Here is a 16,431-nt window from a genome sequence, read left to right on the forward strand (position 1 = left end):
GTCGAGGTGGCGGCGGGGGTCGTGGACGTGGGGGCCCCGGTGGTCGTCGACGAGGCGGCGGGGGTGGTGGACGTGGGGGCCCCGGTGGTCGTCGACGAGGCGGCGGGGGTGGTGGACGTGGGGGCCCCGGTGGTCGTCGACGAGGCGGCGGGGGTCGTGGTGGAGGCCCCGGTGGTCGTCGAGGTGGCGGCGGGGGTCGTGGTGGAGGCCCCGGTGGTCGTCGAGGTGGCGGCGGGGGTCGTGGTGGGGGCCCCGGTGGTCGTCGACGAGGCGGCGGGGGTCGTGGACGTGGGGGCCCCGGTGGTCGTCGACGAGGCGGCGGGGGTCGTGGACGTGGGGGCCCCGGTGGTCGTCGACGAGGCGGCGGGGGTCGTGGACGTGGGGGCCCCGGTGGTCGTCGACGAGGCGGCGGGGGTCGTGGACGTGGGGGCCCCGGTGGTCGTCGACGAGGCGGCGGGGGTCGTGGACGTGGGGGCCCCGGTGGTCGTCGACGAGGCGGCGGGGGTCGTGGACGTGGGGGCCCCGGTGGTCGTGGACGAGGCGGCGGGGGTCGTGGACGTGGGGGCCCCGGTGGTCGTGGACGAGGCGGCGGGGGTCGTGGACGTGGGGGCCCCGGTGGTCGTGGACGAGGCGGCGGGGGTCGTGGACGTGGGGGCCCCGGTGGTCGTGGACGAGGCGGCGGGGGTCGTGGACGTGGGGGCCCCGGGGGTCGTGGAGGTGGGGGCCCCGGGGGTCGCGGTGGTCGTAGGGGCGGCTGTGGTGGTCGTAGGGGCGGCTGTGGTGGTCGTAGGGGCGGCTGTGGTGGTCGTAGGGGCGGCTGTGGTGGTCGTAGGGGCGGCTGTGGTGGTCGTAGGGGCGGCTGTGGTGGTCGTAGGGGCGGCTGTGGTGGTCGTAGGGGCGGCTGTGGTGGTCGTAGGGGCGGCTGTGGTGGTCGTAGGGGCGGCTGTGGTGGTCGTAGGGGCGGCTGTGGTGGTCGTAGGGGCGGCTGTCGTAGGGGCAGCTGTGGTGGTCGTAGGGGCGGCTGTCGTAGGGGCAGCTGTGGTGGTCGTAGGGGCGGCTGTCGTAGGGGCAGCTGTGGTGGTCGTAGGGGCGGCTGTCGTAGGGGCAGCTGTGGTGGTCGTAGGGGCAGCTGTGGTGGTCGTAGGGGCAGCTGTGGTGGTCGTAGGGGCAGCTGTGGTGGTCGTAGGGGCAGCTGTGGTCGTGGTGGTCGTAGGGGCAGCTGTGGTCGTGGTGGTCGTAGGGGCAGCTGTGGTCGTGGTGGTCGTAGGGGCAGCTGTGGTCGTGGTGGTCGTAGGGGCAGCTGTGGTCGTGGTGGTCGTAGGGGCAGCTGTGATGGCAGCAGGAGAAGTGGATGTCATAGTGGCTATGGTGGGTATTGTTGTCACTGATCCTGGAATTTCAATGTCTACTCCATCGAATGGCTCTTCAGGAATTTCTTCAATTCCAAATAATTCGTAAAAATTTTGGTCATCAACACCTATGTAATTTGCTGACGTGGGGCTAACAGCTGTTTGTGTTGTTGTTGATGGAGTTTCCGGATCAGACGGTTCAACAGGAGTTGTGGTTTCCGGATCAAACGGTTCAACAGGAACATTTTCAAAGTTCCACAGATCAAAAAAATCTGGTTCCTCCAGAGCTCTCCTAACATGATGCCTCCGATTTTTTTTTGCCAACGTAGGGTAGCAAGCGCTCAGCACAGGACAAAGTCTCCCAGTTGCATCCACATACGCCAGTTCGTAGCCAGAATCCTGTGAACATTCTTAATATTAGTTTTCCCAACAAATTATTTCAACACTTGATATTGTTAATCGTGTCTTGCACTTGACATACCCCGTCTGCTAACTTTGATATATCCACTAATGATGTACTGGATGTCTTCCACTGTCTTACTGCTGGTCTTTTGTTGTTGAAAAAATCTGCCGGAAAAAAGGAAATTCAAATCTTTGATTTAGTGAGCACAAATCAAAAGTTAATCTTCGCTCATAACCACAGTTTGAAGCATCCACTTATCAATTCAAAAAATAAATATTACATCATGTTTAAAAAGAATGGTTGACATAGACAGGAAAGACACAAAATGAACATGCACAAAGACTGATGACAATGGGGAACACAGCAAAGAACTTAACATTTACTTTTAACACAAATTCCAAAAATACATTGGGGGAAAAAAAAGCAAAAACATTACCGCACTATGAAGTCTATCCTTCATTTTAAACTTTTGGGATTCAATTCATATTTTCTCAAATGGTTTTCTGGCAGGTGTGTTTTCTCTTTGAACATTTTCAAATTCAATCTAGTCTTAAATGCAAAATGGATGTTCATCATGTGGCGTTGAACTATGGCCAGGTAAGTGTTTGGACAAACTGGATAACAATGCATAATTATTCTGGTCAGAAATCAAACTAGATTTGTAACATTTATCGAGAATTGTTTATATTGTGTTTTTTTTAAATATCCCTACCCAATTGTTATCAGGCTCAAGCCAACTAAATAAACTCACACATAAAAACAATTCTGAAAAGGCAGTTGCAGAATTTGAAATTCAATGTAATATTAGACAATATAAGACAAAATCTAATCATTACATTTAAAATCACAAGTTTAAATTTTTTTTATATACTTAAATATGCAATAAGATGTGGCCTTATGAGTGGAATTAATTCAAATGGTGAGATGAGACCTGTTCAATCTTCATAAAACAAAAAGAATGAATTGTAACAGAGATGAATGAACAGTTTAAAAAAAAATACAGTACATCACTGCAGTTACAGCTTTTGGGATAATATGCTAAATATTATAACCTATTTAAACACACTTAACTTTGTCTCACTCTTCAGTGAGTCTGGTCATATTATACTCAGACTCATACTTTGGTTCATAACGTTAACATGGTTTGTTACTGGAGGAAGTTCACTAAAAGTTTGGGCATGAAAAAAAAAAAAGCAGTAGGCAGGTGAGCTGATACCAGTTTGAAAGCCTGAGTTACACGATACAGAGTGGAGCACGTTTTTCTCTTTTCTTTCCCCCCCACCTGTAATGAAATTCCGCGCCAACGCGGGGAAACGTCGGCCAGTCAAACCTTCCCCGGCCGCCTGGAGCGGCTTCCCGCCGCCGCCGTGAAACTCGCCCATGTCGGCCGGAAGTCCAGGCGCGCGCCGGAGGCTCTCCGCGTAGTTAAACTGGGCTAGGACGAGGAGGACGATCCAAACCCGAGCCATCAGTGCAGAAGCCTCGGGAGCGCAGCGCGTCCGAGCGGCAGGTGCAGGCGGGGGAAGTGGAGGCCGCTGCACAGCTGCACTATTTATCCGGTTCATTTAGCTGCAAACGACGCACAGGTGCGTTCGCACGTGGTGGGCGTGGCCGAGAATGAATTCGTGATGGCAAATGGACGTGAGAGCAACTACTAAAGAAATAACCCTAGTAAAAACTAAAACGAACACAAAGACATGGAAGAAAACAAACCTCATAGACATTTGTAAGGGTTTGACAAAAAGATTGCCAGTTGCGCTCTGTTGGTTAAAGATGGGGACAAAAAACTCACAAGCACCGGGTATTCCCTGGTACTAAGCAGGCCCTGTTGAACTATGGGCAAATGAACAGATCTTTTAAGTTTAAAACCTTTTTAGTTTTTAGTCTTGGATTTGTTGGGTTTTACACAAATGAACATTGATGAGAACAGAATTTGACAGTCATGAGCACCGCTATTTGACTTTTGGAATATAAAAAGAGCCTGAGTTCTCTTGTGTAAGTCCCTTACGGCCATGCCAGCCTGAATACGCCCGATCCCGTCTGATCTCTGACCCTCAGCAGGGTCGGGCCTGGTTGGTACTTGGATGGAGACCTCCTGGGAATACCAGGTGCTGTAAGCTTTCTAATCCCCATCTGTAACCAGCAGAGGGCGCTGCTGCCTATCGTGATGGGAATAAAGGACTTCAGGGGACTACCTCATTACTTTGTTTCAGAATGTATAGGCTTGGACCTCATGCTCTCATCTGTCAATATAATGTAACCTATTTTTTGCCCCTTATAATGAACATACTTGTTAGCCATACAAAGATGTGGCTGGTTGTGGTCCCTGTTTTCATCAATGATGGTTAAAAAACATTCTGTATGGGGTTATTTGAGATCTTTGTGTTCGTTCAACTCCGTTATTATTTTTATTTTTTTAAGTAGTAGCTCTCACGTCTTTTTTTCCAATCAGGCAATTACCCTCAGCCACGCCCACCACGTGCGAACGCACCTGTGCGTCTTTTGGAACTAAATGAACCTGATAAATAGTGCAGCTGTGCAGCGGCCAGGTTCCCCAGTCTGTCTTCTTCCGTGTCGGAGGAGGAGTGTTGCAGTGTTGCAGTTTTCTAGTTTTCTAGTTTTCTAGTGTTCCTCGTGTTCTCGGCTCGGACGCGCTGCGCTCCCATGGCTTCTGCACTGATGGCTCGGGTTTGGATCGTCCTCTTCATCCTAGCCCAGTTTAACTACGCGGAGAGCCTCCGGCGCGCGCCTGGACTTCCGGCCGACATGGGCGAGTTTCACGGCGGCGGCGAGAAGCCGCTCAAGGCGATTCGGGGAGATTTGACAGGCCGACGTTTCCCAGCGATGATGCGGAATTTCATTACAGGTGGAAAAACAAACAAACAAACCTGCTGCTCTTTTGAATCTGTTTTTTGAGGCCTGTCATGCAAAACCCAGGCTTTCAAACTGGTATCAATTCACCTCTAGTGCTGCCTACTGCCAATTGCAATTTTTTTTTTCATGACCAAAGCTCAAATAAACCTTCTCCAGTAACAAACCATATAGACTTTATGAACCAGAGCATGAGCATAATATTACGGAACAGTATTAAGGCCAGGCACAAGAAAATGAGGAGGAAGATTTTTCTTAATCTTACATTTCGAGAATAAAATTGAAATATGAGTAAAGTTGAAATATTATATCGAGAACGTTAGTTAACGTGGATGTGTGCCAGCTGTACTGGAACCACAACATGGTCGTTTAGGGCTATTTCAACTTTGATCTTGACATTTCGACTTTATTCTTGTAATGTAGAATACCTTAAAAAAAACTTCCCCCTCATCTTTTTTCCTCTTATGCCTGGCCCTAATACTCTTCCATTTAATATGACTAGATGAGCAACATAAATCATTTAAGAGCGAGACAAAGTTTAATTCCTATTAAGCCTGTTATCCAAAAGGCTGTTACCAGAGATGCTCATGATGGGAGGTCGCAGTCAGCAGTCTAGGCCTATAGCAGCATAAGCAAGAGATGGTTCAGTAAACAACCAGTGCAACAAGAGCAAAACCAAACCTTAATGAACCAGCAGTCTCACTTAATTCAAGTGAACACAACACAATTATGCAACTGTTTTTTTCAAGTGTGCCTGCCTAAAACGACTAACTTGCTGCTGAATGTAGTCCCCAACAAATTAAAATGTCTTCTAACTTTACGTATCTTTAAATATTTAAAAATGTGATGGGAACCAAGGGGCTCGGGGCTCATATGCACATAGTAGGGAATAGAAAGATGACATTTTCTGGTCGTGAGTGTATCACTGACAAAACTCAATTAAATTTCAGATGATATTAATGAAGATTTCTTACCAGAGTTCCAGCCATGTACGCAGTTGCTCAGTAAATCAGAGATTTTAATTTGTTTTTGTTTTTTGGCAGATTTTTTCAACACCAAAGGACCAGCCGTAAGACAGTGGAAGACATCCAGTACATCATTTGTAGATATATCAAAGTTACCAGACAGAGTAAGTCAAGTGCAAAACTCTATTTAAATCATCAAATGTTAAAAATAATTTGTTTGGAAAACTAATATTAAGAATGTTCACAGGATTCTGGCTACGAACTGGCGTATGTTGATGCTACTGGGAGACTTTGCTCTGTGCTGAGCACTTGCTACCCTACGTTGGCAAAAAAAGTTCGGAGGCATCATGTTAGGAGAGCTCTGGAGGAACCAGATTTTTTTGATCTGTGGAACTTTGAAAATGCTCTTGAACCAGGAGTTGAACCATTTGATCCGGAAACTCTGGAATCTCCTGATGAACCATCTGATTTGGAAACAACGTCAACAACAACACAAACAATTGTAAGCGCCAGCTCAGCAACTGATGCATCTGAGGAAAGTTTTTTTGACCCCGATTTTTATGAGTTTTGGGAACTTGAAGAAATTCCTGAAGAGTCATTCAGCGGAGTAGACATAGAACTTCCAGGATCAGTGACAACAGTAACCACAACTGCCCCGACAGCGACCACCACAACTGCCCCGGCAACGACAACAACAACTGCCCCGGCAACGACAACAACAACTGCCCCGGCAATGACAACAACAACTGCCCCGGCGTCCACCACGACGACGGCCGCCCCGGCGTCCACCACGACGACGGCCGCCCCGGCGACCACCACGACGGCCGCCCCGGCTACGACGACGGCCGCCCCGACGACGACGACCACGGCCGCCCCGACGACGACCACGGCCGCCCCGACCACAACGACGGCCGCCTCGACCACGACCGCCCCGACAACGACCACTACGGCCGCCTCGACCACAACAACAGCTGCCCCGACGACAACGACGGCCGCCCCGTCGACGACAACGACGGCCGCCCCGACCACCACGACGGCCGCCCCGACGACCACCACCACGGCCACCACCACGGCCGTCCCGACCACAACGACGGCCGCCCCGACGACAACGACGGCCGCCCCGTCGACCACCACGGCCGCCCCGACGACCACCACGGCCACCACCACGGCCGCCCCGACCACAACGACGGCTGCCCTGACCACTACTGCCCCGACAACGACGGCCGCCCCGACCACAACGACGGCCGCCCCGACCACAACGACGGCCGCCCCGTCGACGACCACGGCCGCCCCGTCGACCACCACCACCACCACCACCGCCCCGTCGGCCACCACCACGGCCGCCCCGACCACAACGACGGCTGCCCTGACCACTACTGCCCCGACAACGACCACTACGGCCGCCCCGACCACAACAACAGCTGCCCCGACGACAACGGCGGCCGCCCCGTCGACGACAACGACGGCTGCCCCGTCGACCACCACGGCCGCCCCGACGACAACGACGGCTGCCCTGACGACAACGACGGCTGCCCTGACCACTACTGCCCCGACAACAACCACTACGGCCGCCCCGACAACAACCACTACGGCCGCCCCGACCACAACAACGGCTGCCCCGACCACAACAACGGCCGCCCCGACCTCAACGGCGGCCGCCCCGACCACAACGGCGGCCGCCCCGACCACAACGGCGGCCGCCCCGACGACAACGGCGGCCGCCCCGACGACGACCACGACCGCCCCGTCGACGACCACGGCCGCCCCGACGACCACCACGGCCGCCCCGACGACCACCACGGCCGCCCCGACGACCACCATGGCCACCACCACGGCCGCCCCGACCACAACGACGGCTGCCCTTACCACTACTGCCCCGACAACGACCACTACGGCCGCCCCGACCACAACGACAGCTGCCCCGACGACAACTGCCCCGACAACGACCACTACGGCCGCCCCGACCACTACGGCCGCCCCGACCACAACGACAGCTGCCCCGACCACAACGACAGCCACCCCGTCGGCGACAACGACGGCCACCCCGTCGACGACAACGACGGCCGCCCCGTCGCCCACCACGGCCGCCCCGTCGACGACAACGACGGCTGCCCTGACCACTACTGCCCCGACAACAACCACTACGGCCGCCCCGACCACAACAACGGCCGCCCCGACCACAACAACGGCTGCCCCGACCACAACAACGGCTGCCCCGACGACAACGAAGGCCGCCCCGACCACAACGACAGCTGCCCCGACGACAACGACAGTCGCCCCGTCGACGACAACGACGGCCACCCCGTCGCCCACCACGGCCGCCCCGACGACAACGACGGCTGCCCTGACCACTACTGCCCCGACAACAACCACTACGGCCGCCCCGACCACAACAACGGCTGCCCCGACGACAACGACGGCTGCCCCGACGACAACGACGGCCGCCCCGTCGACGACAACGACGGCCTCCCTGTCGACCACTACGGCCGCCCCGACGACAACGACGGCCGCCCCGACTGCCTCCACCACGACCGCAGCATCGACGACCACGACACCCTCTGCCTCCACCACGACCGCAGCATCATCGACCACGACCAGCGGGGCCTCCACCACGACACCTTCTGCCTCCTCGTCCACGACCAGCGGGGCCTCCACCACGACACCTTCTGCCTCCTCGTCCACGACCAGCGGCGCCTCCACCACGACACCTTCTGCCTCAAGTACGACCACCTGGGCCTCAACCACAACACCTTCTGCCTCCAGTACGACCCTCGCCACCTCGTCCACGACACCATCTGCCTCCTCGTCCACGACCACCGGGGCCTCCACCACGACACCTTCTGCCTCGTCGACGACCACCGGGGCCTCAACCACAACACCTTCTGCCTCCAGTACGACCCTCGCCACCTCGTCGACGACCACCGGGGCCTCCACCACGACCGCAGCATCGTCGACCACGACACCATCTGCCTCGTCGACGACCACCGGAGCCTCCACCACGTCACCCTCTGCCTCCACCACGACCGCAGCATCGTCGACCACGACACCCTCTGCCTCCACCACGACCACAGCATCATCGACCACCACCGGGGCCATGTCCACGACACCTTCTGCCTCGTAAAGAATTGTCTTTCCACAAGCTCTTCATAAAAATAGAGTATTATTGAGTCTGACTAGTTTACCTTTTTTCTATTTGTGACTCAAATATCTCCTATACACCTTCTGCCTCCAGTACGACCACTGCCGCCTCGTCCACGACACCTTCTGCCTCCTCGTCCACGACCCCCGCCGCCTCGTCCACGACACCTTCTGCCTCCACCACGACCGCAGCATCGTCGACCACGACACCCTCTGCCTCCACCACGACCGCAGCATCATCGACCACCACCGGGGCCATGTCCACGACACCTTCTGCCTCGTAAAGAATTGTCTTTCCACAAGCTCTTAGTAAAAATAAATAGAGTATTATTGAGTCTGACTAGTTTACCTTTTTTCTATTTGTGACTAAAATATCTCCTATACACCTTCTGCCTCCAGAACGACCACCGCCGCCTCGTCCACGACACCATCTTTCTCCTCGTCCACGACCACCGGGGCCTCCACCACGACACCTTCTGCCTCCAGAACGACCACCGCCACCTCGTCCACGACACCATCTGCCTCCTCATCCACGACCACCGGGGCCTCCACCACAACACCTCCTGCCTCGTCGACGACCACCGGGGCCTTGTCGACGACCACGACACCCTCTGCCTCCACCACGACCGCAGCATCGTCGACCACGACACCATCTGCCTCCTCGTCCACGACCACCGGGGCCTCCACCACAACACCTTCTGCCGCGTCGACCACCACCGGAGCCTCCATCACGTCACCCTCTGCCTCGTCGACGACCACCGGAGCCTCCACCACGTCACCCTCTGCCTCGTCGACGACCACCGGAGCCTCCACCACGTCACCCTCTGCCTCCACCACGACCGCAGCATCGTCGACCACGACACCCTCTGCCTCCACCACGACCACAGCATCATCGACCACCACCGGGGCCATGTCCATGACACCTACTGCCTCGTAAAGAATTGTCTTTCCACAAGCTCTTCATAAAAATAGAGTATTATTGAGTCTGACTAGTTTACCTTTTTTCTATTTGTGACTCAAATATCTCCTATACACCTTGTGCCTCCAGTACGACCACCGCCGCCTCGTCCACGACACCATCTGCCTCCTCGTCCACGACCACCGGGGCCTCCACCACGACACCTTCTGCCTCGTCCACGACCACCGGGGCCTCCACCACGACACCTTCTGCCTCGTCGACGACCACCGGGGCCTCCACCACGACACCTTCTGCCTCGTCGACGACCACCGGGGCCTCCACCACAACACCTTCTGCCTCCAGTACGACCCTCGCCACCTCGTCGACGACCACCGGGGCCTCCACCACGACCCCTGCCGCCTCGTCCACGACACCTTCTGCCTCCTCATCCACGACCACCGGGGCCTCCACCACGACACCTTCTGCCTCCACCACGACCACCGGAGCCTCCACCTCGACACCCTCTGCCTCCACCATGACCGCAGCATCATCGACCACGACACCCTCTGCCTCCACCACGACCGCAGCATCATCGACCACCACCGGGGCCATGTCCACGACACCTTCTGCCTCGTAAAGAATTATCTTTCCACAAGCTCTTCGTAAAAATAAATAGAGTATTATTGAGTCTGACTAGTTTACCTTTTTTCTATTTGTAACTAAAATATCTCCTATACACCTTCTGCCTCCAGTACGACCCTCGCCGCCTCGTCGACGACCACCGGGGCCTCCACCACGACACAATCTGCCTCGTCGACGACCACGACACCTGCTTCCAGTACGACCCTCGCCGTCTCGTCGACGACCACCGGGGCCTCCACCACGACCCCCGCCGCCTCGTCCACGACACCTTCTGCCTCGTAAAGAATTGTCTTTCCACAAGCTCTTCGTAAAAATAGAGTATTATTGAGTCTGACAAGTTTACCTTTTTTCTATTTGTGACTCAAATATCTCCTATACACCTTCTGCCTCCAGAACGACAACCGCCGCCTCGTCCACGACACCATCTTTCTCCTCGTCCACGACCGCCGGGGCCTCCACCACGACACCTTCTGCCTCCATCACGACCACCGGAGCCTCCACCACAACCGCAGCATCGTCGACCACTACACCCTCTGCCTCCACCACGACCGCAGCATCATCGACCACCACCGGGGCCATGTCCACGACACCTTCTGCCTCGTAAAGAATTGTCTTTCCACAAGCTCTTCATAAAAATAAATAGAGTATTATTGAGTCTGACTAGTTTACCTTTTTTCTATTTGTGACTCAAATATCTCCTATACACCTTCTGCCTCCAGTACGACCACTGCCGCCTCGTCCACGACACCATCTGCCTCCTCGTCCACGACCACCGGGGGCTCCACCACAACACCTTCTTCCTCGTCGACCACCACCGGGGCCTCAACCACAACACCTTCTGCCTCCAGTACGACCCTCGCCACCTCGTCGACGACCACCGGGGCCTCCACCACGACCCCCGCCGCCTCGTCCACGACACCTTCTGCCTCCTCATCCACGACCACCGGGGCCTCCACCACGACACCTTCTGCCTCCACCACGACCACCGGAGCCTCCACCTCGACACCCTCTGCCTCCACCACGACCGCAGCATCGTCGACCACGACACCCTCTGCCTCCACCACGACCGCAGCATCATCGACCACCACCGGGGCCATGTCCACGACACCTTCTGCCTCCTCGTCCACGACCCCCGCCGCCTCGTCCACGACACCATCTGCCTCCTCGTCCACGACCAGCGGCGCCTCCACCACGACACCTTCTGCCTCCAGTACGACCACCGGGGCCTCAACCACAACACTTTCTGCCTCCAGTACTACCCTCGCCGCCTCGTCGACGACCACCGGGGCCTCCACCACGACCGCAGCATCGTCGACCACGACACCATCTGCCTCCTCGTCCACGACCACCGGGGCCTCCACCACGACACCTTCTGCCTCGTCGACGACCACCGGAGCCTCCACCACGTCACCCTCTGCCTCCACCACGACCGCAGCATCGTCGACCACGACACCCTCTGCCTCCACCACGACCACAGCATCATCGACCACCACCGGGGCCGTGTCCACGACACCTTCTGCCTCGTAAAGAATTGTCTTTCCACAAGCTCTTCGTAAAAATAAATAGAGTATTATTGAGTCTGACTAGTTTACCTTTTTTCTATTTGTGACTCAAATATCTCCTATACACCTTCTGCCTCCAGTACGACCACCGCCGCCTCGTCCACGACACCATCTGCCTCCTCGTCCACGACCACCGGGGCCTCCACCACGACACCTTCTGCCTCTTCGACGACCACCGGGGCCTCCACCACAACGCCTTCTGCCTCGTCGACCACCACCGGGGCCTCAACCACAACACCTTCTGCCTCGAGTACGACCCTCGCCACCTCGTCGACGACCACCGGGGCCTCCACCACGACCCCCGCCGCCTCGTCCACGACACCTTCTGCCTCCTCATCCACGACCACCGGGGCCTCCACCACGACACCTTCTGCCTCCATCACGACCACCGGAGCATCCACCACAACCGCAGCATCGTCGACCACGACACCCTCTGCCTCCACCACGACCGCAGCATCATCGACCACCACCGGGGCCATGTCCACGACACCTTCTGCCTCGTAAAGAATTGTCTTTCAACAAGCTCTTCATAAAAATAAATAGAGTATTATTGAGTCTGACTAGTTTACCTTTTTTCTATTTGTGACTAAAATATCTCCTATACACCTTCTGCCTCCAGAACGACCACCGCCACCTCGTCCACGACACCATCTGCCTCCTCGTCCACGACCCCCGCCGCCTCGTCCACGACACCTTCTGCCTCCTCGTCCACGACCCCCGCCGCCTCGTCCACGACACCATCTGCCTCCTCGTCCACGACCAGCGGCGCCTCCACCACGACACCTTCTGCCTCCAGTACGACCACCGGGGCCTCAACCACAACACTTTCTGCCTCCAGTACGACCCTCGCCGCCTCGTCGACGACCACCGGGGCCTCCACCACGACCGCAGCATCGTCGACCACGACACCATCTGCCTCCACCACGACCGCAGCATCATCGACCACCACCGGGGCCATGTCCACGACACCTTCTGCCTCGTAAAGAATTGTCTTAACACAAGCTCTTCATAAAAATAAATAGAGTATTATTGAGTCTGACTAGTTTACCTTTTTTCTATTTGTGACTAAAATATGTCCTATACACCTTCTGCCTCCAGAACGACCACCGCCGCCTCGTCCACGACACCTTCTGCCTCCTCGTCCACGACCCCCGCCGCCTCGTCCACGACACCTTCTGCCTCCACCACGACCGCAGCATCGTCGACCACGACACCCTCTGCCTCCACCACGACCGCAGCATCATCGACCACCACCGGGGCCATGTCCACGACACCTTCTGCCTCGTAAAGAATTGTCTTTCCACAAGCTCTTCGTAAAAATAAATAGAGTATTATTGAGTCTGACTAGTTTACCTTTTTTCTATTTGTGACTAAAATATCTCCTATACACCTTCTGCCTCCAGAACGACCATCGCCGCCTCGTCCACGACACCATCTTTCTCCTCGTCCACGACCACCGGGGCCTCCACCACGACACTTTCTGCCTCCAGTACGACCCTCGCCGCCTCGTCGACGACCACCGGGGCCTCCACCACGACACCATCTGCCTCGTCGACGACCACGACACCTGCTTCCAGTACGACCCTCGCCGTCTCGTCGACGACCACCGGGGCCTCCACCACGACCCCCGCCGCCTCATCCACGACCACCGGGGCCTCCACCACGACCCCCGCCGCCTCGTCCACGACCACCGGGGCCTTGTCCACGACACCTACTGCCTCGTAAAGAATTGTCTTTCCACAAGCTCTTCGTAAAAATAAATAGAGTATTATTGAGTCTGACTAGTTTACCTTTTTTCTATTTGTGACTCAAATATCTCCTATACACCTTCTGCCTCCAGTACGACCACTGCCGCCTCGTCCACGACACCTTCTGCCTCCTCGTCCACGACCCCCGCCGCCTCGTCCACGACACCATCTGCCTCCTCGTCCACGACCAGCGGCGCCTCCACCACGACACCATCTGCCTCCTCGTCCACGACCAGCGGCGCCTCCACCACAACACTTTCTGCCTCCAGTACGACCCCTGCCGCCTCGTCGACGACCACCGGGGCCTCCACCACGACCGCAGCATCGTCGACCACGACACCATCTGCCTCCTCGTCCACGACCACCGGGGCCTCCACCACGACACCTTCTGCCTCGTCGACGACCACCAGAGCCTCCACCACGTCACCCTCTGCCTCCACCACGACCGCAGCATCGTCGACCACGACACCCTCTGCCTCCACCACGACCACAGCATCATCGACCACCACCGGGGCCGTGTCCACGACACCTTCTGCCTCGTAAAGAATTGTCTTTCCACAAGCTCTTCATAAAAATTAATTGAGTATTATTGAATCTGACTAGTTTACCTTTTTTCTATTTGTGACTAAAATATCTCCTATACACCTTCTGCCTCCAGAACGACCATCGCCGCCTCGTCCACGACACCATCTTTCTCCTCGTCCACGACCACCGGGGCCTCCACCACGACACTTTCTGCCTCCAGTACGACCCTCGCCGCCTCGTCGACGACCACCGGGGCCTCCACCACGACCCCCGCCGCCTCATCCACGACCACCGGGGCCTCCACCACGACCCCCGCCGCCTCGTCCACGACCACCGGGGCCTTGTCCACGACACCTTCTGCCTCGTAAAGAATTGTCTTTCCACAAGCTCTTCGTAAAAATAAATAGAGTATTATTGAGTCTGACTAGTTTACCTTTTTTCTATTTGTGACTCAAATATCTCCTATACACCTTCTGCCTCCAGTACGACCACTGCCGCCTCGTCCACGACACCTTCTGCCTCGTCGTCCACGACCAGCGGCGCCTCCACCACGACACCTTCTGCCTCCAGTACGACCCTCGCTGCCTCGTCGACGACCACCGGGGCCTCAACCACAACACTTTCTGCCTCCAGTACGACCCTCGCCGCCTCGTCGACGACCACCGGGGCCTCCACCACGACCGCAGCATCGTCGACCACGACACCATCTGCCTCCTCGTCCACGACCACCGGGGCCTCCACCACGACACCTTCTGCCTCCAGTACGACCACCGGAGCCTCCACCACGTCACCCTCTGCCTCCACCACGACCGCAGCATCGTCGACCACGACACCCTCTGCCTCCACCACGACCACAGCATCATCGACCACCACCGGGGCCGTGTCCACGACACCTTCTGCCTCGTAAAGAATTGTCTTTCCACAAGCTCTTCATAAAAATTAATTGAGTATTATTGAGTCTGACTAGTTTACCTTTTTTCTATTTGTGACTCAAATATCTCCTATACACCTTCTGCCTCCAGTACGACCACCGCCGCCTCGTCCACGACACCATCTGCCTCCTCGTCCACGACAACCGGGGCCTCCACCACGACACCTTCTGCCTCGTCGACGACCACCGGGGCCTCCACCACAACACCTTCTGCCTCGTCGACGACCACCGGGGCCTCCACCACAACACCTTCTGCCTCGTCGACCACCACCGGGGCCTCAACCACAACACCTTCTGCCTCCAGTACGACCCTCGCCACCTCGTCGACGACCACCGGGGCCTCCACCACGACCCCCGCCGCCTCGTCCACGACACCTTCTGCCTCCTCATCCAAGACCACCGGGGCCTCCACCACGACACCTTCTTTCTCCACCACGACCACCGGGGCCTCCACCACGACACCTTCTGCCTCCACCATGAACACCGGAGCCTCCACCTCGACACCCTCTGCCTCCACCACGACCGCAGCATCGTCGACCACGACACCCTCTGCCTCCACCACGACCGCAGCATCATCGACCACCACCGGGGCCATGTCCACGACACCTTCTGCCTCGTAAAGAATTGTCTTTCCACAAGCTCTTCATAAAAATTAATTGAGTATTATTGAGTCTGACTAGTTTACCTTTTTTCTATTTGTGACTAAAATATCTCCTACACACCTTCTGCCTCCAGAACGACCACCGCCGCCTCGTCCACGACACCATCTTTCTCCTCGTCCACGACCGCCGGGGCCTCCACCACGACACCTTCTGCCTCCATCACGACCACCGGAGCCTCCACCACAACCGCAGCATCGTCGACCACGACACCCTCTGCCTCCACCACGACCGCAGCATCGTCGACCACGACACCCTCTGCCTCCACCACGACCGCAGCATCATCGACCACCACCGGGGCCATGTCCACGACACCTTCTGCCTCGTAAAGAATTGTCTTTCCACAAGCTCTTCGTAAAAATAAATAGAGTATTATTGAGTCTGACTAGTTTACCTTTTTTTCTATTTGTGACTCAAATATCTCCTATACACCTTCTGCCTCCAGAACGACCATCGCCGCCTCGTCCACGACACCATCTTTCTCCTCGTCCACGACCACCGGGGCCTCCACCACGACACTTTCTGCCTCCAGTACGACCCTCGCCGCCTCGTCGACGACCACCGGGGCCTCCACCACGACACCATCTGCCTCGTCGACGACCACCGGGGCCTCGTCGACGACCACGACACCTGCTTCCAGTACGACCCTCGCCGTCTCGTCGACGACCACCGGGGCCTCCACCACGACCCCCGCCGCCTCATCCACCACCACCGGGGCCTCCACCACGACCCCCGCCGCC

At 56.7% G+C, this 16,431-nt stretch overlaps 1 protein-coding gene and 1 pseudogene across 1 annotated transcript in view; both read left to right on the top strand.

Annotated features, from left to right (window-relative positions):
- The first annotated feature begins 3,754 nt into the window (after window positions 1–3,754).
- On the top strand, window positions 3,755–3,872 carry LOC118283235 (annotated as a pseudogene).
- A 544-nt stretch (window positions 3,873–4,416) lies between these two features.
- LOC118283018 (pro-resilin-like) overlaps window positions 4,417–16,431 on the top strand; it is a 61,921-nt gene continuing 49,906 nt past the window's right edge. The window contains exons 1-3 of the mRNA XM_047337130.1: window positions 4,417–4,557; window positions 5,667–5,692; window positions 6,560–8,124. Coding sequence (XP_047193086.1) covers window positions 4,417–4,557; window positions 5,667–5,692; window positions 6,560–8,124 — 1,732 coding nt within the window. The remainder of the gene's footprint in view (window positions 4,558–5,666; window positions 5,693–6,559; window positions 8,125–16,431) is intronic.

This window comes from Scophthalmus maximus, chromosome 14 (assembly GCF_022379125.1).
Source record: "Scophthalmus maximus strain ysfricsl-2021 chromosome 14, ASM2237912v1, whole genome shotgun sequence".
Lineage (NCBI taxonomy): Eukaryota > Metazoa > Chordata > Actinopteri > Pleuronectiformes > Scophthalmidae > Scophthalmus > Scophthalmus maximus.